Source organism: Rhipicephalus sanguineus, chromosome 4 (assembly GCF_013339695.2).
Source record: "Rhipicephalus sanguineus isolate Rsan-2018 chromosome 4, BIME_Rsan_1.4, whole genome shotgun sequence".
Lineage (NCBI taxonomy): Eukaryota > Metazoa > Arthropoda > Arachnida > Ixodida > Ixodidae > Rhipicephalus > Rhipicephalus sanguineus.
Window position 1 is genome coordinate 35,784,626 of NC_051179.1, and position 27,340 is coordinate 35,811,965.

The following is a 27,340-nucleotide window of genomic DNA, read 5'->3' on the forward strand; positions in this document are numbered from 1 at the left end:
GCGGTATGACGACCAGGTCTGTTGGCCTTCTGCAGGGCCTCCTTGACGCCCGGAGGCTCAGTTCTTTTTCAAGAGCGTCATGCCTGCCAGTTGCTGGGCCGCGAAAAGCACGACGCCATCCATTGCACGCGAACAGTCGGTCCCGCTGCTTCCGCCAACCCCTAATCAACTTTTACGTCGAACTCACGCTGAGCGGCACAATTGCTGGAATTCCCGGCAAAAAGTATCACTTGACGCTTGAAGTCAGCTGTGTAGCGCTACCGACGTGACACCAGGGTTGCCGTTGGGTAGATTTGAAAAAGAGCCAGAATTCAAGCTAAAAGTAGCCAAAGTAGCCAGGTCTTTTAATCTTATCGCCAAACTTGTAGCCAAATGGCAGAAAAGCGGTATTATGAAAAGAGGTTTTATCACTGAACAATATATAACACCATTTTGTGTCAGTAATAAAATAGCATACGAGCACAGTTATTTTCTCCTTCATGCTTGGTCTTCAAGCTGTAAGCAAGTTGCAAATAAATGAACAGATTATAAGTTCCGTGCACCTGTATACATTTTATATAGAATAGATATAGTAATTGCCAGAGAGACAGTAAGATTGAAACATTCCAGCCAACCAGTCAGTAGGAATACTAATGGTAGAAGAAGGTTGTGCTTGAAGTCTGCGACTTCAAGCACGACCAGCTTCAAGTAGCGATATCCACTTGAAGATGACCGGTCCAGCTTCATTTTGTAGCGGATCTCTGTGTCTGTCAAGTTCACCCGAAAACACGCGCCGTGCATCAGCACTACAAAACTGGCTCGTAGCGTCAGCATCGATGGCGGGCAGCGTGAACAGCGTGCTAGGCACGCGTTTGTCAACATGCGCGCAACTTCGTCAGTTTGATCTTAGCCAAAAGGCGTACTTAAATTTCATCTTTAATTTATTTGTAAGTTGTATTTCCAATTTCTTAATATTTATTTTAATTCATAAAACCACCCAATTCATGGCCTATCCCCCATAGTGGGTGTGAGACACTGACTGGGCGAACAAGAACTTCATCACTCCGTCTCGGCAGGTGCACCGCGCGTTGCGTTCAGGTGCCTCGATGAGCACCGGACTCATGGCGGGACTATAGACACGCCTTACACTGGCTGACGCGTCAGAAAAGCTTGGAAACAAAGGGTAGTCGTCAGGCTTGCTTGGTATTTTATCTGCAGATAATGAGAAAAATGGCTACTGAATGCGCTAAAATAGAGGTTCAAAGTAGCCAGAAAGTAGCCATGGCGCCAACCTGAAATTTTTGTCGCCAGACTGGGTCGTAAAGTAGCCAATTTGGCGCAAAGTAGCCACCAACGGCAACCCTGCGTGACACCGTCGCAACCGCGCACTTGCAAATGCGAACCGTCACGTCAGATCAAACAACAAACAAAGAGTGAGGCGTGTGCCAGTGCGGCTGCGCGTCGGCAGGCAGCACGGCTAGGGGGCTAGGGACTTCACGGCCTACCTAGGGAAATCACGGGTTCCAGCGCAAACATGGCGGAGCGGCTGCATTTCGCGGGTGCTTTGAAAAGGCGGTGTGCAGCTATTGCGCAAATAACTTTTTTTTCTTAGTTACTTAGTCGGAAAAGGCGAACGGGTACGGTTTTTATACCAGATTTTATGGTATATAATGTGCGTATGTAGCAGGAACTGCTTGAAGAACAGCAGGCGCGGCAGTTGAACGGCATAGGTGCGGTGCTTTTGGTCGCTTTGATCGCGAATATAGGTCGAGATTCTTTGGTCACGAATATAGGTCGATAGCTGATTATGGGCAACATTTTTGGGAAAAAAAGGTCGACCTATATTCGAATAAATACGGTAGCTTCACTGGCACCTACAAGAAGTGGGCTTAAAGATTAAGGAAAAAAGATGTAACGTAGAAACACTACGCCTTCCTTGAGCTCAAAAGCACTTACACAAAACGACCATCACCTTGTAACTCCCTCACTCTCGCTGACTGTTCTGGGGTTGATGTCAACATTAAATGCAGTAACGTTGTAATGGTAAAACATCTGACGACATGAAAGCGTCTGGTGTTGCATATGGCTGAGAAGTGTGAAATAGTTCCTCTTAGTGAGCACTATAGTTCCAGTCACTGACTTGTGCTTCAATACCCGCAACTCTGCTGGCGGCAGCACTAGCACGTGAATGACAGCTCGACATACCAAAAACGTTATTGCAGAACCTAGAAGTGTAATGAGAGTAAAGTGTGCCACTGCCAGAAGAACTACACTGCACGTCTACGCATAACAAGGCGACAAGGTGTGTAGTGAACAACCAAAGCACGACGAACAGAATATCAAACGAGTCGGAGGCCACAAATTCGGCAACTTCTCCAGCATCTCCAGCGTCAAGCTGGCTTTGTGGAGACGCTACGAAAGTATTCAAAATAGGACATCGTTATTTTTGCTTTGTCCTTCGGAGCTAACTACCTAGAGTCTGGAGCTCCACCACTCCGCACAGCTTGAGACAGCCTCCTTTAGTGCACGACCGCAATATCAAGGAGGAAAAACATTCCATCGCCGTACTGAGAAATTACTAAGCTTCTGGTTCCTTAAAGGGGTACCGACACCATTTTTCGAAGGTGAGTGTACTCTACCATACAAATCTCCTGTATACAGAGACGGCTCTAAGCAAGTGTGAAGCTCAGCAAATGCTGATAAGATATTTTATTTTGATATTAAAGCAAATTTTCTTGTGGCACACCTACAGACATTGACACTCGCTTGACGTCAGGCTACAGTACTAGTTCTCGTGATTCATGCGGCAGTCTGGCTAGGTGTGATGACGTCAGGTAAAAAGCTTCTAAAATAGATGCTTGTGCGTCACCAAAACATTCAAAATTCATTCACTTGTGTGTCACCACTGGAGGCATGGTGCAGAGCGGTCGTGGAAACATCACGATATCTTGTGCGAGCACATGAGAAGAAGCTCATACAGTGTTGTGACGTCAGGGTACAGTAGGAACCGAAACTAGCTTTTAAAAACATATTGTAAGTACTTTTTCAGGGTGCACTCACACTTGGCAGTACATTTTCTACGCTTTCGAGAGCTTGGCCTTTCATTTGATGCAAAAAAATGACAACTGAAAATTTTCGTGTCAGTACCCCTTTAAGGCAGTTTTTGATGAAAATATTGTTACCATTACATCTCGGGAAAAGTGCTCAGTTTCTGGCAACTGACAACTGTACTCCTCACCCAAAAAAAAAACAGCACGACATGAACAGGATTCTCTCCCTATTTTTCACAGAATACAGAAAAACGAAGCAAGATGAACCGAAGACGACAAGCTTACGAGATCCTGGCATTGTAGAGCGCTAAAGAAACCTTAAAATGAATTAAACAAAAGGAAGCCTAATAGAGACACAAGAAAGCCACAAAGCTCGTTGTGCTCTTTAAGATGGACCGTGGAAAACGAGAATGCTAGTCCCATGAATGTGGCTGGTACAGCTGCCCTTCAACGAAAATAGTCACTGTTGTTCGTCGACACTCAGCAGCGATTTTTCACAAGTGCAGCAGTGTCTTCTTTAGTCGAAAAGCAATGTTGCACTCAACTTAGCAGATTTGAGAAAAAGGTTTGAGCACCGACTGCTTGAGCACATGGGTGCAAGACTTCTAAAAGAAAAAAGAGACACAGTGAGCTTTCCCTCGATGCGTTACCTCTTGAAATGTGCCGCAGAATGCGGTGCTGCAATTACTATTTACATGTTCAACTCGCAAATCTAGCTGTGTGTGATGCGTATGTTTAATGTTACACTCTGCACCATTTACCAACGTGGAAAGAATGGTTGACAGTTCCGATGCCATGGCACAGCCGAGGCAGCACAGCTACGCGACAAAACGATCTCACAGCAATGCTACTACAAGCAAGGACAGAATTAATCTTCTTGGTAACTAGTTTTACTTGACTATTAATTTAGAAGCCAGAATAATTAGGCAAAGTCTATTTCATGTCACCAGGCAAATTAGTTGCACAGAAGGTTGCAACCGAATTGCTCTGAAGTTCTTGCGTCACTGTCATACGAAACTGACAACTTTCCTGCATGAAAGAATACTTCGAAACATTACAAGGGATAAAGAAAGGTCACTGAGTCACCTGTTGGATCGCCCAATGTCGTCATAGTTTGTGGTTACGAGCAAGTCATTTTATTGCATTCTTTTGCTTTTTTTTTATTGGCTAAGAAGCCACCTCCTTGACGCCAGCAAAGGGCTGGAAATATTCCAGAAAAGTAGCTGTACCCGGAACTATCTAGCCTCACTTAGTTTATGACAACATCAGTATAAAAGCGTAACAGGAAGACATAAGAAAGAACTGTCCAAGAGCCAAGAAACGATGAAAAAGGCAAGGAAAAAAAAAATGCCTGATCAGGCTACAAAGTTTACAAGTCCTGTTGATCTCGTACCATCAAACCCTTTCATTACGAAATCGAAAAAAAAAACAACAAAAAAACATAAGAAACCTTCGTCATACCTAACATTCACTATAGGATGTTATTTACACTCTGAAATCGGCAAGAAATGTTTTGTATTTACTTCATCACATCGGGTAATTGTTATAAAGTGTTAATTTGTTATAAGTCAAACCAAGCACAACAGACATGAACATTACCGGTTATTATATGCAGCCAAATAAACCTTTTATAAAATGCTTCATGGTAATATTAGCATGTAAGAAACATGTATCAGACATTACGACAATATCTACGCCACAGATGTGATTTATAACGAAACATGAATGCATGCATGCTAGTTATGCAGAGGTTTAACTGTCCCTCTTTAGACACTGCTTCATTTCAGAGTCGTCACTATGAAATAACAGTCAAATCAGTTAGTGTGCAATTTTTCCAAAATAGTTCAGTGCATCCATTTATAGCCCTGTCAACTGTTACCTTGAAATGGAGGCCTTACCTCGAGGCTAACTCATATTTTGCAATTGAAATACACGTTTGATGCACAAATGCCCTCATTAGACACCAACTGGTTCATTAATCTGAATCAAAACGTATCACATTTGACAGATTTCTGAAGTATACCAACTGTAGCAAGCCAAATTCCGATTAGCTGGCCTTGAATACTTAACAAAAGTAGCTGTGGGAGCCGTGTGACCGGAAATTCAGATTTAAGTCAATCTCCGAGGTCAAAGGTGAGAGTGCTCCAAACCGGAGTGCAGTGCTTCAAACACATTTGGCCAGTTCTGCCGAACGTGTTCGGAGCACTCAATTTTGACAAGCTGAATGTGGCATGTGTCACCAGAGGCTTCTGTGGCACTTGAAAACAACCAGTCGAACGTATACCATAAGGAAATTTGCTTCACAACGTCGGTAGACAAACATCTACATTAAGCCACCTATTCAAGCTACTCACTGCAGTACTAGCTTTTTGTGACTGCTCGTTTCTTCCATTGTTCAATGAAAAATAAATAAAGCGTTGAATTGAATCGGAAATGCAACAAACTTAACCAATATCAGGGCTGAAGATGCCCAGAAAAAAAAAACTATCTCCATTCTAGCGTACTTATAGCAGTTGCTAAAGTAAAGCTTCCTAATGAGGCTTACAGTTGTGTCTGGGCAGCTCAGCTAACTGAAGGTCAACTTTTTCTTAAATACTGGATAGCACGAATTCGACACAGGACAAAGAAGGAACACAGGTGCACAGGACAAGTGCTATCTGTGTTCTTTGTCCTGTGTCGAATTCCCGCTATCCAGTATTTAAGATTATGAACCAACTAGCCAATCCACGAATTTTGTTATCAAGCTATGAAGGCCAACTTAACCGATATTAAGAGGACGTGAAATTACGAGGAGGTCGTGAAGTTGGAGCACAGTAGCCAGGAGCAGGAAACGAGGAAGAAGTGCTAGTCGCAGCCGGCATTCAAAACGCAGACTCAGCCGAGCGGGACAGGTGGGTCGGGTGTGACGGGCTACGGGCGAGGCGTTTCTTGGGCAGCCTCTGCAACTGCACCTGCAGCTTGGCAAATGCCGGCCGATCCTGGGGCTTGTACGACCAGCATACCATCAGGAAGTCCTGCGGGTGAAGAGCATGTATTTCTCCAGGGCTGGCACAGAGGAGGAAAACTGCGTTCTCTCCTAAAGACTGCTAGAAGCACTGGTGGAGCAACTTATTTGATTAGTTGTTTTTGAAAAGTATGGCACTAATTAAGGGGGGACGTGGCACTTCGGGAACGAAAATCGGCCAAAAAGAAATAGTTCTTGCTGACCATCTCTTCATGTTCCTGACATTACTGCGCAACTTCTGTCATTATCCCACTTTAAGAAACCAAAAACATGCATCCTGCCCTTTAAATTGAGGGTGAACAGTGAACAATTTTTCATGCCCTTCCTGTAATGGAGGAGCAATATCCTTTGTTCTATCTGCATTATAATTATGATTTTTTAAAATTCTAAGATAAATAGATGCAATGTGTCGTAAGGTAAATTTTGTTATAATACTCTCATCAGATAATGTTCCGAATAGAACTTTTTTTCAAGTATAACTGAGGGCTGTTTTAAAGTCAGGTTCAACAGCCCACAACTCTGCTTGGAAATTGCCCAAAGCAATGATTTACACTTTATGGCACACTACGAACATCGTCAATGGATTCTGTGGGTTGTACGTTGCTGTGCAGGTTGCAGTTAATTAGCTAATCAGGCCTTAAACAATGAAGCGGATGTTTGTAATATCTTGGAAAGTACTTATCATAGAAAGAAAATTGCATATTCGAAATCAACACACAGGTATACATAAGCTCGGAAAGTTGCATCAAGATCGACCAAGAGTTAAAAAAAAGAAGCTTTACAGTGGCACGTACCCCCTTAATTCCAGCATGTTTTGTCAAGTTCCGAGCAAAGGCACATTGGGAGATTAAAACGAGCCGGACGCAACCTGCTGCTGATCAACTACCTTGATGTCCTGTGAGGCTTGGATATTGGCCAGCGACTGCTTGATGCCCTTGGCCACCTGCCATATGATGGATTCGGAGGGTTGGCCTCGGAATGGCCATTCCCCGCACAACAGCTCGTACCACACAGTCCTGCACCGCCAAACCGGGAAACTAACTGACATAGACGTTGACAACATACAATAGGAAAGAAACTGTACAGCTGCAGCAGCACCTGCTGTCAGCTAAGTACACTAGAGATTCCGTATAGGTAAGTGTTGACTGTTTTGATGATATGAATGACACGAACAAGCATATATGATCGGTTATTAATTGATGTCTTCAAAAAATTTTATACAAACTGAACCACTGTGAGCCAGAACGGATACTGAACCTCAACGTATCTGAATGCGAAGCTGATCTCACAAGCGTGGCAGTTAAACATATGGTAACATGCTTCTTATATAGGTAGACTCTGCAGAATAAGTTAATCCTCCAAATTCAAGACATTCTTGTTTTTTTTTCATAGTAAAACCTCGTTAATACGTACCTGCCGGGAACGCGGCATAACTACGCACTAAACGGTAGTACGCATTAACCACCAAGTACAAATTTGCCTCTCCTGGCGTACGCCATCGCCGCCAGCAGAGAAATAGAGTGCCACAGCAAATATTGTCTAAAGTACCCATTGCAAAGCCTTTTCTTTCTTTTTGCCAAAGTGGAGAAAATATCCTAGCACTCTCGCACAACCGCCTGATAGCGCGCGGTGGCCACGCCAAAGAGCATTTCGAAACTATTAAAGGGTCCGGGATACGCAGTGACCGACATAGCGACAAAACAGACAGTGTCTGCATTCCGCAATATATGTGTATGCGTCTGTACCGCGATCTGCTACTAAACGAAAACTGACACGCGATACGGCCGCGTGGAGCCGATCGTCTCCTGAGTAGTTGCGTGCAGCGCGTCGCCTCCTCGGCTCACGTACGCCGTCACTACCGGGCCGCTTGCTGTACCGCACGCGCGCATCAGTCGTGGGATTGTTCTTCGTGCCCACTGCGTTCCAGACCTTGCACAGATGCGGCGAGTAGCTTGTTCGGTTAACGCAGAGATGTCGAGCTTCCTGCGCGACACTGTAGCGGTCCTGGCAGCAAACGGAGGCGCGTTGGGTAGTCGCCTAATAAAAGCGTGCAATATGGTTACAACAGCGCTATGCTTGCTGTACCGTACGCGTGCGTTTAGTGTGATAGCGTCAATGCAGCGAGGTTTCGCGGCGTCCGCGACTCGCAATGCTTAACTTCGCAACAGCGATCTGCTTTCGTTTCTACAAAGCGGTGCGCGCTTGAACACAGCCCCGCACGAGGCGGCAGCGATCAGCGGCCCAGCACGTTGAGGTTGTCGCCAAGTAAAAGTGTACAGTAGGCTTAAAGTAGTGCTGTGCTGCACGCGTGCCCGGGCAGATAGCTGAAGATACTTATTGTGATAAGGTTGTCAGCGATAAGTCATGCTGGCGCGCTCGTCGGTGGCCGCCGCCTAGCCTTCGTTCTTTCCCGATGCTTACGTGCAAAGGCGTCGCCGCAATCGCGCGGAAGTCGGAATCGGTGATCGACTGATCTCCGCACTTCTAGAAAAGACGGAAAACCTTTGGCGGCACATTGTGGCGTCGAGAATTTCAGCGGTGCAGTAAAATTTTATGGCACAAAAAGTTATCTCGGGCGCAGGGTACGCACTAACCGGTAGGCATAGGGCGAACCACTACGGCTTAAGCGGTCAGCAAATGCATTGGGCTCTATGGGGCTCGGTTGGGGATTCGTCGCAACTACGTTTTAACCGTTAGTATGTTTAAAGCGGGTACGTATTAACGAGGTTTGACTGTATTTATTAAAAGGGTTGGCTTGATGAACTAATTCTGTTTATTCACACAATTATAATGGTTATGGAAATAACAAGCCCAGTTTTAATTGCCTTATCACTCTGGTACAGTGTAATTGAATTCATTGTGCCACTGTCAGTGAGTCCACATGTTTGGTTGGCCTAAAACATAAACCACATGGCATACACGGCCAAGCATTCCCTGCCTTAGTTCCCAACACTTTAACACACGCTGCTGGCCACCACTTTAGGTAAAATATCAAGCGAAGGAGCTGTTGTGGCCACTGGAGAGCTTTTCAAGTATGCTCGGGAGCGTAAGAGAAGTTCTCAAGGCAACTAAGAACACGTTCCTAGAGTTTTCAGAGGCTGCTCACCCAAAGGCATAAATGTCTGAGGCGGTGGCAAAAGGGAGGTCGTCGGCATCATGCTGGTTGTCCGCCCGTAGGCAACGCACCACTTCGGGAGCCAGGTAACAGAGCCAGCCCTGCGGAATTGTCAGCCAGTCTCCCTTCCTGCAAGCAATCACAAAGTACACGTGAGTGATGCTTCGTAAACAAACCACAAATGACATTTAACTCGCCCCTTGAGCTTTAATTCACGTATAAAAGCAGAAACAGATCCTCCAGTGGTCATACATGTTCCACGATAATATGTGCTCGGATAACAATAGTAGGTATGCCCCAAACAGTACGACTGCAAGTAATTAAGTTCTTCTGAAAATGAGTAGCCAATTCCAGAATCACGTCTCTGAATGTGGGCCACCCTGCATTTGTGACGTTTGTATTCTACCTGCGAAGCAGTGCTGCGAACAAAAAAGAAAACGGCGATTCTTACATGCTCAAATAGTAGTCTCCGAAATAGTCGGTGTCATGTTCTGAAAGGCCAGCACAGCTAGATCCAGTGTTGACTGACATCGCCAACTTCTCTTTTCAGGCACCAGAACCATGTGTACTATGTTACACTATGGCAGGGCATCAGTGTGTGAGGTCATTGCAGATGTTGCAGGAAGTAGCTACCCATTCCTGTTTCGGTTTCGACCAAGGTTTTTGGTTGTTAAAAATTATTGATGAGTCTGTAAATGAAACCACCTTGGCTCTTATTATTTGAAACTGATATTCAAAATCCCATTTTAAAGTGGCAATATCCTAATATGGTCAAGATATGCTAGAGTTCCCCTTTAAACTTTCTTAGCAAGGACGAGGCTGTACGACCTTGTACCAGTGAACGGATGTCACAAGGACGTATGTGTGTGTGGCTACCGCTCAACACTGCTAAGCAGGTGTCGAGAGACATTTTCGCTTACAAATTTGCTTCTTTTCACGTGAGAATGACTTCATTTGCCTTCTAATATTGTGGAACATGTCAACTCTACAAGTATCTCCCCCCAAACAGAGCAACTTACCGATTTCCTTGGCAGAGCTTGGTGACTGAGAAGAGGCCAAAGTCGGTGATTACCACTTTCCCGTTTTCGTAGAAGATGTTTTTCGTCTTGAGGTCCTTGTGAACTATGCCGCGGGCATGCAAGTAGCCCATACCCTGGTAAACGAGCAGCACGTTAGTCCCAGAAACATAATCTCAAACCGCATGCCTACTCAAAAATTGTTTCTTTTATGAACGAATATGGTACCATACTTCTACACATGTTAAGTCTATTTCTGCAAGCTTTTCTTTTGGGCACCCGCTCATACTACAACGTTCGAATTTTATTCTTACAACGAGGCTGCTCTTAACCAACACTAACTGAAACTATTGCAAATGAGTTCTGCTCATTTGTAATATTCTGAGTCCAGTGCTTCGAGTTGTTGACTAATTCGCCCTCGTGTTGCCAGTTCCTAGCATCCTGATAGAGTGACCAGCTCGGAAAGGTGTTGGATTTGGGTTCAATGCCCGGACCAGGACAAATTTTTCTTCCACTAGAAGATTTCCTTTCTGAGCAATCCATATGGATTTCTTAGTGACTTCGTGCTACAAACAGGTGGTTGTCAATTATCCCTTTCATAACTGAAACTATGTTTCCTATGCAGTCGAAAATTTCCTTGTGCCTGGCACAATCTAAGCTACCACTTCACCATTCCTGTGCAATTCTCAGCCCCATCATTTAAAGAGCTACAAAGTGCGTGTTAAAATTGGCATGACCTCCTTCAGTACTGACGAAGCTATGCAATTCAGTGTGATCCCGAAGACTTCAGGATATATGAAAAGCTTTAGTAGCTAGGCATAATGCATAGCTACACAGTGCATATTTCTCGATTACACATCATACAACGCCTCTTCTACAATACTTTATTTGAATTGAGGGCCCCGAGATAAAAATATAAAAGCAAGTTCTGCAGCAAATGCAAGCCACGTAGACATCTCATACCGACAAAAAGAACAATTTTGACAAACAACATTAGCTTTGGTCAGCACATAGTAATGACAAACATGACTAGCATCACTACAGAGTGGGAGCTGAATGGCCTCAGGTGTGCTTTATGTAGCCTCGAAATGAAACACCACTGACCTGGCATATCTGCAGGGCTATGCCACTAATCCTGTTGAGGTTGAACTTATCCTTTCGGAGATGAATATGTCTGTACAGTGTCATGCCTTTACATAAACTGCAACAAACGGCCAATGACAACACACAATCAGGAAACCAGGCTGAAAACACGTTCAATACCACCATTCAAGTCAATTAGAAGAAGAAAAGTCTAAGGTAGGACTGCTTTATGGGAAAACAATCAGTGGAAAGTTGATAACAAAGTTGCTAAATTTAGCCCGCCAGGTCATAATCCCCTTTACGACTTTTTCAGTAAAAACTGTTTTTTTTTCAGTGACACAGGCGATAAGTTGCTTTAGTGCAGGGGTTGGCAACCTGCGACCCACCGGGCAGTATTATGTGGCCCCCGGCACGACGTCAGAACCCCCCCCCCCTTCCTTTGTCACTTCCTATCAGAAGGCCAACATGGTATGTAGTTTTGACCTTAAATGTAGTTAGATAGGAACAAACAAATATCACATCCAGTTGGCATTGTCCCCCATCTTCACACTTAGCCAGAACGTCTTTACTTCCTCTGTTTGCACAGGTCCAAAAAAGGGGGAAGAATTGTTTGTGCAAATACTAGGTCAGAAAAGGACCTTCATGCAAGGAAATGAAAAACTGCTGCCCCCCACCCCCCGCTTCGCCGTGCGGCCCCCAGCGTGTTGGCTTCATGCAACTCGGCCCTCCGCCTCAAAAGGCTGCCGACCCCTGCTTTAGCACATTATGCCTGACAGTTATAGTGTGACGAATGAGTGTAAACAGAGACAAGTACTGCCCCAGTCTGCTCGTGACACCGTCTCTCATTCTTCACGCTATAACCATGAAGCATAATGGAATATGCTAACCAGCCCCCCAAACTGCTACCCTCCTAAGACTTAGTACAGTTGCTCAAAGGAGTTCATTTGGACGAGTTCAATGCCCCACGATCATTTCGTCACAGGGGTGCATAATTTGTTGCCACTTTTCAAAACAAAATCTGAAGATAACGTACTCATTTAGAACATTAGTGATTATTTTTCCTTTTTACATTCCAACCATTAACTCTTTACTGCAGGAGGCATTTCTTATTTTTATAGCACCAGTGTGACAAAAAAGGTGTGGTAAGTTTTAACTGTTTTTGTCGGCCTTTAAAGTGCGTCACCCTAAACAGATATGCACTAGGTGGTTTCAGCTAATATTAATCAAGCAGACCAACAAATGCATGGAAATATTGAAAAATTAAATCTAGCAAATGCACTCACCTCGTGATGATAGCAAGCTTTGGTGGCTTCATGCAGGCACCCATAAAGAGGACTAAGTTTTCGTGTCTCGTCTTGCGGAAGGTTGCGACCTAGTGCAAAAGCAAATCGCGAATTTCATTTTTTTTTTCATTTTATCATAATCAGTTTGTCTTTCAAAGTGAAAAGGCGAGGAAAGAGAAAAAGCGAGGAGAGAGTCTACCTCTTGCTTAAACGTTTCCAGGGTTTTCCTGTCATCTATGTGATCCATATTGAGCATTTTCACAGCAACACTTCCATGCCAACTTCCCCTAGAAGCAAAGGAAAAAAGTTTGTAGGAATGTGCGAAGGGTGTAGCGGAGATTTCCAAGTTTTAAAGGGACACTAAAGTCAAATAGCAAATTAGATCACACTGATGAATTATACTCTGAAAACCTTAGTGTTGCCACGACAGGCTTACTAATAGACTAGAAAATCAACAACAAAAATTTGACCTTTAAATTTCCCGCTGCAATCTCCAATGGTGACATCACGGATTTCGAAGTGGTTTTTCAAATTCTGCCCCCCCCCCCCCCCCCATATTGGCTCAACAAAATTTCCTGAAACTTGATATGTAAGCCCCTGGTTCATTCAGAAGACAATGTACTTCAATTTTACCGATTAGGAGCTACGCAATCCCCAGCAGACACTGTAAAAATCTATGACGTCACGGCGACTGGTTCGGAAACGGGTAGCGTCGCCACTCGCATTTTCTCGCTAACCGAGCATCTTCTCACAGCAAGCATGGTGTTTCTGGTATCGTGAAAGATTACTTTACTAATACAAAAAAAAAAAAACTGTTTTTCTCTTTAGTGTCCCTTTAAAGTGTGCATCTGATTACGAGAGTTCTGTTGAGCGAGGACTGAGAGAAACCACACTGCATTCTCTTACTTGTAGACGCTCCCGAACCGGCCTTCCCCGATCTTCTCCTTGATTTGGACGTCATCAAAAGGAATGTCCCACTCCCGCAAAGAAAGCTGGAAAAGCGAAACATGTCACACCAGCTATGCAGTAAATACCACACAGCTAGTGCCAATTTATACCGAAGAGAGCAAAGAGAAAAGTGTAGAGACGTACACTATTTTGCCGTGGCCACAGCCTGTCAGTCGGATCCAAATCCGAGACTTGACTGTCTTGCGAGTCCACTCTTGTCGAGGCTAGCGTCTTCTCGGAATCCGTCTGAGAGAGCAAGACCCGATATGAAGCACAATAGCAACTGTGCGAGAAGCACATCACATGCATATACTACAATTATTTGGAATCACAAGGTGATCAAATCACTAAGTATAACGATCCGTACAGGAATCGTAGGATCAGAAACTGTCCTGAAGTAACATTCTTGGTCTTTGCTTCAAGACAGAGAGAGACTGGCTGCAGGCAGGTGAGAGAGAGATCTGTGATCACTTACGCTTATGCTTCCAGATCCTGATGTACCAGACACCGTCCTGTCGCTGTCAGTAGACTTGACTGTCTCGACTACATCAGACTGGGCAAGTGATGACACTGGAGCTGATAATTCCTTTTCAGAAGACAAGATCTCTGCAGAGAATCAGAAGATGAAGTGAAATGTGATTATAAAGAACTTTCAAGCTCCTCGCTACCTATTATAACCAAATAAAATTTTCAGACCTAATTTGAAAAAAGATGCAAACAGATGAAATGCAGATTAGGGCACAATGATGTCAGCAAGACACACATTACAAGACTTTGCAGAACAGGCTGCGGACAACATATCTTCGAACAGCTTCTAGGCAAGCTGCTGTCCTTAAGGGGGGACACGGGGATGAAATCGCGAAAAATGGCAAAAAAATCGATTTTCTGAAAATCACATTTTCAGTTTCTGTAGCCCTTTTTCTATCTAATTCCAAAATATCTTCGCTGAAAACCACGTAGAAGTGCTATTAAAAATTGTTGCGCCCGCTGAGGTGGCGAAAATTATCGCGGAAATCGCAAAAAAGAAAGCGTTTGCTGCTCGGAGTCGTGGCGAGGCCTAACTACGCTCACGGCGCCGACGAATTCGAACTTTGCGGGGAAGAACATCGTGCTAGCAGACATGCGAAAGTGAACAATCCGCAATGCGCTTTGTTGCAAGCAACTAATGATATCGCCCGCTGGCAGCTCGGAATCGCTGATCGGCATTTGACGCATCGGCAGCTGCGCTGCGGACCCCACGGCCACGGCCGCTCGATCTCCCCATGTTCGTCGCATAGCGATCGCTCGAAGCACCACGACGATTTCGCGCGTCGGCGCCCCAAAATGCGAGGCCAAGCATATTGCAAGCCGATGTTTCATCGCTGCGGCTTGGCACATTGCGCATCGCCAGCAAATGCCACCACCCAGCATATCGGGCACAGACTTCCCGAACCCCGTGGCCGAGCACTTCGCGGGGAAATAAGCACTCAGTGGCGATGTAATTTAGGCGCGCTTCAAGCCGTGCATGGTATCGCAGCAAGCTTTTGTAAATGTACTGAAATAATGAACGCCTCGCCGACTTCATCATTCACCCACGACCGGGTGAATGATGAAGCGTATCAAGGCGGGGGTGACAAATGAACTTGTGTAAAGAAGTGTACGAATTTTTATCTGCCAAACTCGCTTCATTAAGTACTACTCAGAAATTCCTGTGCCACCAGTGCCTTGGCCATCACTGCCACAGCACACCTAAATTGGCATGCCACAGACTTGTAATGTGCAAGTCTGGGCATTAAACCTGAAGGTTCACCCTTCAAAGAGCTGACAAAAATAACCAATAAAGAAAAAGGAAAGCACGTAGTGCAGAAAAATGAAAGATCAAGGACATAAGAAAACCCCTGCAAGCAAATACACTAAATATTACAGCCCCAGGGCATTTTGAGGCCATGTAGTGGCTTTGCAACTTTAGGGCCCGTTTTCTCAGAAGTGTGTTTTGACCCGACTGTCCCGCTTGCAGAAAGCGTAGCACGACTATGGCTTGATGGATTTTCATGAGGTCTGATGCAATGTATTCCCTAGTCAATTCTCTATGCTATGACATTCCTATATTTTTGAAGTACTCTCTCGTTTTTTTACTCTTTAGCTAATTTGACATGACAATAACGAATGCATTATGCAAACATGGATGTAATGTTCCGTGTAAAAAAAAATGGGGATAATAAAAATATTTGGAGAATGTCATAGCATGAACCATTCCTATGGCTAAAATATAAGGGCAACTTTGGGCTTTTACCGTGTTTTGTTGTCATGCCAGGCTTTCTGCAAGTTTAGTACAACAATGATGCAAGTAAAAATTTATAATGTCAAAACTGCTGAAGATATCTTAATGAAACTTTGTAAATAGTCATTCAGTGCACTTCCCAATAAGCATGCCAAATTTCATTGTTCTACTACAAAAAATAAAGAATTTCAGCTTCGATCCCCACCTCCCCCCTTAATGGTGCTTGGCTGTTAAGCTGCAAGTTTTGCGAGTGCAAAACAAATGGCAGCAGTGGAGGTGGTAGCAAAAGTAAGCAGTGAGAAATAGGTTTCTTTTTTGCAAGGGTAGTGCTGCCTGGTGCGTACCGGGAAAATGGAACTGCTGCAGGCGGGAGGCCGAGGAAGGCGTGTTCTGTCGCGAGGCCGCCATAAGGAAGGCCGGCGACGAGGGCGTCGACGAGTTGCACGACGAGGAAGACGAATCAGGGCCCCCAGCACCATGGAACGGGGGGAGGCAGATGGCAGGGCGCCCCCCACGACTCCCCTCGGAGCGTAAACTGCTGCCCCCGTGAAGGGGACTGCTTCCCAGATGGGCCGCCGCATGGTTTGGGGACTGCATGCCTACGGGGCAAGAAAGAATGACAGCCGCAGCAGAACCCTAGTAAGTGGTGATGCCACCGCCATCTTGGCAGACTAGATGCCAGGTGATGACTATAAACCACGGTGTAAGAATATTCAGGTGTTGACACTGCGCGCGCCTAAGCGGCCAGAAAATGTTCGGTCGTCGGTCCGTTGAGCGGTGCGCCATCTAATGGCTTGAGGCGGAGAGCGCCCGCGAGTAGCCGAATCACGGTGGTGCTGCGTCATCGCCGCCGCTCTCGCCGTTCCCTCTCCTGTTGCTCTCTCGATTTGGCCCCTCGACGCCGCTTGGCGGTTGCACATTATCCAACAAAATGGCACAAAAAATGCACGTTATCAGCAGCATGCGCGTTGCTATGGAGACGACTGCCCCGCTTTTCGTAGCGCCCTCTGCAAGTCATCTGATAAGAACCCGAACATTATCTGGACGCGCGCGGATTGCGGTTTCCCATGCGTTAGGGGAAGAGTGTCATCACCTGAGTATATTCTTACACCGTGCTATAAACATAGGCGTGTACAGGGTTCTTAATTGGGGGGGGGGGGGGGGAGCGGGTGAAGTTTCACAGCAGTGCCCCCACCACTTCCCAACCCCCTCCCACCAAGGCCCTTACAATCAAAACACAGTGCAAGGAGGGGAGGGGGGGCACAGCTGCCCTTTAGTCCTCCCTGTACACATGTCTATCAGTATAAAGACACAAAGAACTAAGTGTTTGTTCCCTTACCTCCTTTCTGAATGTGCTCTGCAAATACATCCACCAGTTCGTTTGGCAATCCGCACGAGGGAGGCACTTTCTCCATACAATCACGGTGGCATCGAAATCTGAACAGAACACAGGGACCGTGATGGACTTGTGACCGTGAAATTGGCAGTGGACTCTACAAGCTCAGTGCAGCGGTCGCATGCCCAATTGTTAATGGCTCTAGAGTCAACAGCCTTCAAACTGAAACACCCTATCAACAGAGAACGCTTGCAATTTCACTCCACTGCCCATGCTCTCGATTCACTCACTTGCACTCTTTGCACTTGTAGCCAAAGAACATGGCCTTGTCACATTGCTGGCAGGTGGTGACTTTGACGCTAGATGTGAACCTGCACGGGTAATGCGAGTTATGTCACCACATAGTCAGGTCAAACCATGTGAAGTATGATTGTGTAAAAGTGCAGCTACGCTATTGCAGCCATAGAGAACTCAATGATGAAATTACACACCTGTGGTGAATTGCATGGGCCATTCCATGCATCCTTGGAGACCTGGGAACAACGGCTGCAAACGTGAAAGTGACCGTAAGCTTTCATGCTTTACACGACAGAAAGGCAATCTGGTCCCTCTAAGCTGAAAAAGACTACTAGACTATTAGAGCCACTTCCATGGGAACATGCCACTCCTAAGTATGATATGTATCGTTTAGACAGGCTTCACGGACAATTTGATACCGTATAAACGCGTGTAAAAGCCGCACCCGTGTAAGGGCCGCACCCCGTTTTTTTTGAAGTGCATATTCTAAAAAAAAAAAGAATCCGCGTAAGAGCCGCACCTACACTTTCCTCAACCAATACGTATTCAAAATGCGCGCGCGCGTAAGCTTCTAGGCGTAGTCGATAGATGGCGCAAGAAAACGCAACCATCATCATCGTCACCAGAGTATATAGATATATATTTCTGGATTTTATTCGTGTTAAGATGTTCGTGAAGTGGGCTAAAAATTTTAACTTTTTATTAGTATTCATAGACCCGCCAACTAAAGGTTAAAGCATGGATTTTATCTTTAGCTTCTCACATCTCTATACAAACGCGCTATCGGCGCTATCCATATCGGCATTAGCATCACCAACTTTGGCATGGCGTTCGCGTTGTTCGGTTTTTGCAGTTCAGCCAGCCGTTTGCTGTAGTTTTCTGCACTGTTCGATGACCTTCGTGCTAGCTTGTTTTCTACTCGGCGTTCACGTTTTGGCAAGATGGGCAAGTACCTGAATAGCTACACTGCTGGCTATAAGTTGAAGGTGATCGAGTATGCTCTCGAGCATGGGAAACGTGCCGCCGGCAGAAAATTCGACGTTGACGAGAAGTGTGTTCGACGTTGGTGTGCTCAAAAAGAAGCCTTGCGAAACACCAACAGCACTAAGCGCGCTTTCCGAGGAGAGCAGTGCAAGTTTCCCGATTTGGAAGAAGACTTGCTCCGCTATGTGACTGAAGTGCGGAATGATGGTCTTGCACTCACAACGGACATGCTGCGTGTGAAGGGACTAGCTTTGGCGACTGTACTTGGGTGGATCCCATCTGCGTGGAGCTCGGTGTCGACGGACATTGTGTCCCGAAGTTTTAAAGTCGCCGGGATATCTAACAGCTTGGATGGCACAGAAGATGACTGCATGTGGGGTGACGGCGCTTCGCAGCACACCATCTCATCTCGGACTCCAAGTCTGAGGACTCGCCGAGTGACGACGATTGAGCACGTATGTCGCAAGAAATGTCGTCTACTGCAATAAACGCTCTTCGTTCGCTAACTGGTGCGTTTTCACTTAAAAAAAATGTCGCGTGTATGGGCCGCACCCTGAAAATTGGCCCTCATTTCTTGAAAAAAAAAAGTGCGGCCCTTACACGCGTTTATACGGTAATTGCAAGAACAAAGGAAAACACATACGAGATAAGTACAATAAGGTAGTTAGAAACCAAAGTGATTTTTAGCAACACAATTAAATCGTTACCTCTCTTGTTCTACATTTAAAGAAGTTTACTAAGAACTTAGAAAACATTTCAATCGTGAGTAATGGCATGATGCTTTTCTTGCATTCCAGCATTAGGGTTAGTACTGCTTATATCGCACTGATATGATAATGCGCACCAACTAAATATATAATTAAAACAAGAGCTTGTGGGCTTCTGAGGACATGACCATTTTTATAAGGTAAATAACCTCGACAATCCATCACTACAATTGGTAAATCCATCATCCCAATTCACTACAACAAAATTCATTCGCATCCTTACGAGTGCAAATGCATACACTCAATTTCTAGTTACCGTAACCTTTATGCGCAAAAGGGTCAAACATAATGTAATTAAACATCAAGATATCCTTATCGTCACCACCACCATCAGCCCTAATACTGTTGAGTCTGTTACAATCCAGATATCTCTAATTACCCCTGCCCTTTGACTAAAAACTTCCTAATCTTATGTCATCCAACTCTTCTGCCATCATCAACTACACCTCCTTGTTTTTTTGGCATCCGTTATACTTTGATACAAGGCAGCTCAGTTTGCATTTATACTTCGTAACCTCAAGCCGAATACTATGTACCCATGTTTGCTATCTAAACCATTTTGCCATTATCGTAGTCCTCAATGTTATGATGCTCATTATTCAATTCTGCTACTAATTGTGAAGCCTCCGAGCTCTTATTTAACCTCCATATTTTTTGCCTTGCACGTTTGCACTAGGCAGAGTGCATTTATATACATATATTTTCAAGGAGAATGGAGAGCCATCTATCACCCCTAAAGGTCCCTTGCTAAACGTGCCTTAACCGATTTTTTATCACTCAACAAAGACTTTTTTTTTTATGACCCTGGTCATGAAGGAACACTCGGTTCGTAACAAAAAGAGTGGAACCACTTACGCTGCGTGGCGGGCTCATCCACAAAACATGCATCTCCCTGTTGGTCGGGGGATACAAATGGCGGCGACCGGCTTGGCGAAAGTGGTGAGCAGTTGGCCAGTTCCAGCCCGGGCTCCGTGGCTAGCCGTCTCCGCAACCCACCATCGTTCCTGCAAGTCAAAGCCAATTTCTCTTTTGAGTCTGCTGCGAGGTAATAAGGGGCAAGAACCATGATGTTTCCTTGAACGAACAGTCTTACACTGATTTAACGAACTCGAAGGCACGGCACCCAAGAACAGTTTCCTTCAACCTAAACTCCATTAAACTGAAAACACGCACAACACACAAAAAATAATATGACGTTCATTCAAGAGTGATTTGAAAATGATAGCAATTTTGCCTGCGTGAGCTTGCAGGACCAATGAACTTTGGACAGAGACTGTGTTAGCTGACCAGCCAGATATCAGCTGGATCCATGTTGAAGAATCAATGCTGAGGTCATAATATTGAGACGCAATAGTTTCTGGGGTTTTTGCATGCCAAAACCACAATACAATTATGAGGCAAGCCGTAGTGGAAGACTCTGGATCACTTTCGACCACCTGGGGTTCTTTAACGTGCACCTAAATCTATACATGGGCCTTTAGCATTTCGCCTCCATCAAAATGCAGCCGCAGTGGTCAGGATTCGATCCCGCGACCTTTGGGTCAACAGTGCACCGTAACCACAGTATCATGGTGGCAGCTGACAATATCGAGACTGCAAAGGTAAGCATAAAAGAAGTGGCCTATCTCAAACTAGCATGGAAACGCACTTATTGCAGCAATGTGTGAAAAACTTAAGCATTTTGAATACTACAAAGGCTTCCCGCGACATGTCTTTTACCTACATTTCGCCCCAAAACTTAATCGAAGCGACAATGTAATACTTTTACAAGTTATCATTTTATAGCCTTATTACATCAGACTGCGGCCTCACAAATCTCCTGCCACAATAACTTTTGAATCCCACAAGTATAAGCAGAGTTATCAAAATAAACAAATGTGTTAACTCCTCTTCTTTTATTGCCGTAAGCAAGGTGGAAGTTACAGTTACACTGGGGAGCACTGGCGTAGCTAAGAGGGGTTGGGGCAGGTTTAAACCCAACTTCCCCCACCCCCCCCTCACGAAAATTTTCAGTTTTTCATGTGTATATGTGTATGTACACATACAAACGCACACAGAAACATACATCAGAAGTGCAAAAGAAAAAATCTATGGCTACGCTGGAGAGTCTTGGCAAAGGGGCGATGTGCCACAGTAAAGTTAAATCGCCATGCGTCATGGCCTTGAGCATATCGCCTTTTTCCTTATACCATATTGACCGCAAATTCTTGTTAATATGCGCGGCATCGGCATGTTGTGCCACCCCCTGGGCAGCCATGATACCTACATGACACAGCATGTGACCTCCAAGATCGGCTACCGATAAGCTGTTCATATCGGCTAATACTTGTCTCCCTTGCTCACTGTGCAGTTGGAATGACATTGCGCAGGAGAGAGCAAGCAATTTTTTGTTGTTCCTGACGTGAAATTACAAAGCCCCTGCAGCACACATGTTCACAGGAGCCTTGACTACAGACCAGCAACATTTTCAATGTGCAAAACGTTTGGCAAAGTCATTTAAAGAAATATAGCCTAGCAATGTGCCTGTTTGGGCTAGTTGGTAATCCACTGATGCTAATATGGCACAAACTTCAGAGACAAGGGACGAAAGATTACGACACACACAAGAGCTAACTTTCAACTGAATTTTCATTATGCAGACACATATTTATAATGGTAACCGCATGCCTGCACCACTTCACCCCCACAAATACCGATACCCTAAAGCGATAACAGCAAGCTTACAAGATAAAAAGCATCAGTTACGTGAAAAACTGAAAGCTTATACATAATTCACCTGGCACTATCATGTGCTGCACCTAGAAAGCACAATTCTTTCTTTGACAGGGCAGTGGACGGTACGCTGATACAATGGTGACCATCCTTGGCCATTCCTGCTGCTTCGACTATTTCTCGTGATCTTTGGTCGTGAAGATCAGTGCACATTTTTCAAGTTCGCTTGTGTGTGTCGTAATCTTTCGTCCTTTGTCTCTGAAGTTTGCGCTATGGTAGCATCATTTAAAGAAGCCAAAATTTTCACTTTATTTCATAGATTCAAGGTTTTTTAAAGTATCTAAGTAAAGACAGGGTGTTTTAGCAGTGACAGTAATATTGTGCGGTAAGTACGATAACATCATACAGTCGTCATCAACACATAGCTTTCTTATTCTTCAAGTCCTCTATCAGCGATTTTTATCATCTCATAAAATTACCGTACGCAATAAGCAACTTTTGTGGCCAAAAAGTTATTAAAAAGTCTGCGTCTGACCACGATGGCACGGTATCTCCGTACTCACCATACGGTAAACCAGCGGTGCTAAAAAACTTTAATGTGCATCAAGATATCTAAAGCAATCTTTCAAGTAGAAACACATCTATTTTACGGTCCCTCATCATACAATTTGAGAGAAATTACACTCACGGTAGAGTGGGAGGTTGCCGCGACGTTGCATTGTTGTGGTCCGGTCCCAAGTCGAGTCTGTTCTCGAGGTGTGCCTCGTGAGAGCGGCTTTTGGTCAGGGGTGGTAGGGCATCGGGCAGGGCTATGAGGCTTCCACTGGGGCTCCCACCGGCACCTGCTCTCCTCCGAGATGCAGGAGGCGTCGTCGGAGGTCTGAGGGCGCCTCCCGAAGGGGCCAAGTGCGTGCCACCGAAAGAAGAGCACAGCTCCTCAGAGGGCACTGACGTGTGTGTGCGTCGAGGCAGATGAGACACGCCGGCCCGATCCCACGAGTCCCAGTGCAGGTCAGTGTCGGCACTGGGCGCCACTCCTCGAAGTTGCCGCTCTGTGTGCCAAAATGTGGTCGTCATTTTAGGCCCAGGCTTAATGTACGCTACTGCAGAAAAACAGGTGCCTCAACACAAGCCTTCAACAGAGTCCCCCAGAATCAACACACATTGTAAGAGTCACACAAAAAGGTCATTAGGTTGACATTTACACTTCGCTTTCCAAAGCAATACACAAGTGAGCTTAAGGAAACGGAAATGCCAAGGTGGTTTGATTTACACAATGTGTGGTGGTTAAGATGCCTGCTTTACGGTGTTCTGAGCAGGAGTGCCTCAAACTGAAAGGCCTTTTATGCAATATTGAAATAACAGTAGTCAATGATAGCAATGAAAAGGCACAGCTTCAGTGTACAAGGGCAGCAGGAAAAAAAAAAAGGAGTTGAATAAAAGGCAACTAATAATATTGACTTGCACAGAAAATGTTTTTTTTAAATATATTTTCAAGGAGTTGTCAACTGTAGACATAGGGCAGGAAAAAAATTTGGAGCTCACTCAGACTCACTCATGGGATATATTTTGCGCTCAGGGCTCACTCTGACTCAGACTCACCAAAATTTTCCTCAACCGAACTCACTCAGGCTCAGAATCACAAAAATTTGTCTCAACCGAACTCACTCAGACTCAAACTCACCAAAATATTACTCCCCCGGACTCACTCAGACTCAGACTCACGGCTCGATCTGAGTCTGAGTGAGTCAATTCATGAGTGAGTTTGCCGACCTATGACTGTAGACAAATGTATCATGTTCTGAATTTAAATTTTTTTAAGTTCGTTAGATTTAAATTTTCATTGTGATGAAGCACAAATATACATACTTTGTACAATTGCTCACACAGTGACGTACAGCTTTTTCTTCCATGACAACTTCTTATACTGCAAACAAGCCGCAGCTCAAGCAGCTATTTAATCTCATGCATTTTTTACTACTCTGAATCGACAATATCACATACAAATGCTAGCACAACGTAAACGACTCACCGGTGTAGGTCTTGAGGTTGCGCATGGCAATGAGGAAGCGCCGCTTCTCTTCTTCCCGAGCACTGACGTCACTGAGGTAGCCTTTGATCTCTTGCTCAGGCTTCTCAAGCATGTCATCGAATGTTGTGAATTTGTTGGACAGTCCCTGCACGACATGCAAAGAGATTGAAGCCTGTGACAAAATGCATGCTTTCAAAAGTCAGGTAAAACATCATAGGTGTCTCTGATCCCCAGCTGATGTAGGAAGTAATCAGTTTCAGCAGCAGCGTAGTTCTGCAATGTTAAAAGTACATGTGTAGCAGCCTTCTTGGTGCTACAGGTCATGACAGTACCTGCAAACTTTCCCGCTGTACATGTTTTCCAGAAAAAGTTGATGGAAATGCATATTTTTTCCAATGAACTTTAGGGAGAAGTTGGGAACATTGAGTAAAGTTCGGTAAAGTCGAAACTTGGGCAAGCTGGTGATTGATCATCATACTGTGCGGGTGAAGCAAGTGTCATGTTTTCTTGTGCCTTTCTACTTAGTCCTCGTCCTGTGCACTGTTTCGCCTACATGGTCTATGGGTGTTTGCTTGCTCAGCTGCTCTCCTACTGTAAAATCTATGCTAACCTACCTGCCTTTTGCTCTTCAGTAGTGAGCAGATTTCTTATCGTACAAAGGCAACACACTTCCTCATCATCTCAGTAAGGAATAATACTACTGTGCAGAAGCACAGTGAAACTTACTGTAAGATCTGTCTACTATAGCATAAACTAAAAACACTACTTCTGTTTGTGTTACCATTTTGCATAGCATGGTGGGGGCATGAGAATTGCAACTAGCTTGACAGGTGACAATAATCCACAGCAGAAACAGGATAACTGCTGTTCTACAAAGCATACATGATCCAGTCATTACAAAAAGTCTGCATTCTTGTATGTGCACTACACAATCAAGGCTTTGGAATGTGTTCACGATAAAGGAGTGTGATTTTTATACATTGTTCGAACATTTTAAAGAAGCATACCTGTATAGAGTTGGGTGTAAGCCCAACAACCTTGAGCCACAGGAGCAGTTTTGGGTAATTCTTAAGTTCTGAGGCATTTTCGCAGTCACTGCACTTCCGTTTTGCAAGTACCTGGCGGCTGAACAGCTTGATGAGTTTTGTCTGAAAAACAGTGTTGGCACAAATCATGAATGCATAGCAAATGTACACAAAGCCATTAAAGGGCCCCTAAAATGCTTTTGACAATTGTGTAGAAACCAATTGAGCTCATGGGGTAAGGTCTTTGGATCATTAACAGACAAATTCAAGTGGCCAGCATAAAGAGTGCAATTTATTATAAGGTTTCCAATATGAGCCCCAAATGCTCAGTGAAGAGGCTGAGCATGCATCGGGAGGACCTTTAACTGCCCACAGTTTTCTTGATACGAGGTGTTCCAGTTAAATTATGGTGCGAATGATTTACTATAGTTGTTGTATAACCACATGCACAACGTAGAGAGAAGAAAAACAAAACACTTCGGAGACCTTTCAAGTGGGCAACAGCACGGCACGTCACTTCAGAGTTGCCACGCTTTTTGAGTCAATTGAATGTTAAATCCCCTTAAACCACAGGAAATTATTAGTGCACCTAAACAATTTATTATAGCAGCTGCTTCTTGGAAACAGTTTCAGTATTGGTACAAAAGAAGCCAATGCATCGTGATACACTGGCACGCTTTGTTGTTAGGTAGCCACAGTTTCCATCCGTTAGAATAGCCATAAAGAACACACACAGCACTCATGCTTATTTTATGAGTAGCATTATCACACTAGACTTATCGACATGTAACATAAACTAATTTGGGTGGTGTTGAACGAAAAACACGTGTATGAGTGCTTCTAGATGAAATATTGTTATGCGACATCCTTTCACATGCAACGAGCGTGGAGCATAATTTCTAGTTCTTGGAAATATGTGCATGTATTCTTCAAAAGATGAGATATGCATATTACTCCGACCCTGCAAATGCTACATCGTTAGAGTTCATTGCTGAGTATTAGCTGCAAGGTGTCAAGAGCCCGAAAGTTCGTTTAAATATGCAACACAAGTCACAGTCTGGCACTGTACTCCAGCAGCAACATGCCTAAAAGCAGTGTAACAATGCATGATTTCTTAACGTTTCTTAACCAAGGTTTAGCGGCAACAATGCAACATTAAGGACGACACCATAGTAATGCCACTTTACTGGCCAGATGTGTTACGATTTGTTGAAAGTTGTAACACAGCAAGGGACGTTTCGCAAAACTGTATTGAGCTCTCGAAAAGCACAGGTATTGAAGGTAACAGAATAAGAGGGCCTAGCATTTCGCAGCAACACGAATGACCCACAGTACGACTCGGTGTGCTTCTCGTAACGCTATCAAGCATGCCCTCGGCACTGAGGTGCACACGCCACACGAGTCACAATACGAACGCCGTTATCACCCGATAAATACACTGTTCCCGAGTGCTTTCCAGGAGTTCGCAATGAGTCAAAACTCCGCAGCGCACGTCTGAAATGCTCCTGAATACGATGCTCACGGTTCGGAAATGTCAGATTTTGTTTTTGGCGAGCACAGTACTTTAGCGCTGACAGTGACGCACTTTTGGTGCGTAACGAATGTCGTTCGTGCCGACTCTTCCCCAATGACGAATGTTGGAAATGACAACATCCTATGATGCTATCGAAAGCTACGCCGCCAACAGAAACGAAACACGACACAAATACGAAAAGGATTAAATTTCAGCAAAGCCGGCAAAAACAACACGTACATACAGACAAGACGAGCGAAAACACGCCCGGCGTACTGCTTTCAACAGGAAAAAAAAAAAAAAAAAGAATCAGAAACGGGTGACACACTTATCCTACAGCGAGAAAACAATGCGTCCCAGATTCTTGGACGTTTAAAGAAAAAAAAACACGCGAAGCCAATCTCAATCGCAAATCGACAAGCACGCGATACCTGCACTCAACTTCATTACAGAGGGGTGTTTTCCGGCTTTACTTTTTTCCTGGCTGTCTCACAGTCAATGGAAACTCGGGGTGTCTACAGAGCAGCCGGCTGATATCTTTCCGGCCGACGCCTGGCAATCCGGAAAGGAGAAAGAAGAAAAAAAGAAAGCACCACAGTTGTACTTACTTCTAGAGCTCGTATTTCGTGCTGCGTTAATTCTGCGCTGGTCTCACACCGTGTTCGAAGACCTTCGAGATGCTCGGAATTAATATCAATCATCGCTTGTGCTGTGGCGCAGACTTCAATGGCACTTTTTACTTTGTTCTCGGCCTCGGCGTCTGCCATGGCGACTTGGCTGCTACTTGTAAGTGCTTTGCGCTACTGGACGACCACGCATCATGACAGCATGTTGGGCCCGGTGGTACGACAGCTTTGTAACCATCACTTAGTTCTCCCATCGTCACCCACTCCACTATACCATGCCCGCCATTACCAAAGCACTCGGGCCGCGAGA

General features: G+C 44.8%; 1 protein-coding gene across 1 annotated transcript; it reads right to left on the bottom strand.

The window, feature by feature from the left end:
- Nucleotides 1-1,420: 1,420 nt before the first annotated feature.
- On the bottom strand, nt 1,421-27,340 carry LOC119389778 (kinase suppressor of Ras 1). The gene is made up of 19 exons (XM_037657169.2): nt 27,013-27,340; nt 24,874-25,014; nt 23,867-24,011; nt 22,523-22,886; nt 19,978-20,126; nt 17,566-17,620; nt 17,365-17,445; nt 17,078-17,175; nt 16,083-16,337; nt 13,954-14,084; nt 13,623-13,724; nt 13,437-13,522; nt 12,730-12,817; nt 12,531-12,619; nt 11,269-11,365; nt 10,168-10,301; nt 9,140-9,277; nt 6,920-7,049; nt 1,421-6,043 (listed from the first exon to the last, which is right to left on the bottom strand). Exons 1-19 carry the CDS (start codon nt 27,169-27,171, stop codon nt 5,891-5,893), a joined length of 2,595 nt encoding a protein of 864 aa, XP_037513097.1. The 5' UTR covers nt 27,172-27,340; the 3' UTR covers nt 1,421-5,890.

Coding starts and splice junctions, on each gene's coding strand:
- LOC119389778 (XM_037657169.2), bottom strand. CDS start 27,171: ATGGCAGACGCCGAGGCCGAGAACAAAGTAAAAAGTGCCATTGAAGTC. Junction 12,620..12,729: donor TGGAAACGTTTAAGCAAGAG/GTAGACTCTCTC, acceptor CTTTTGCACTAG/GTCGCAACCTTCCGCAAGAC. Junction 6,044..6,919: donor AAGCCTCACAGGACATCAAG/GTAGTTGATCAG, acceptor CTTCACCCGCAG/GACTTCCTGATGGTATGCTG.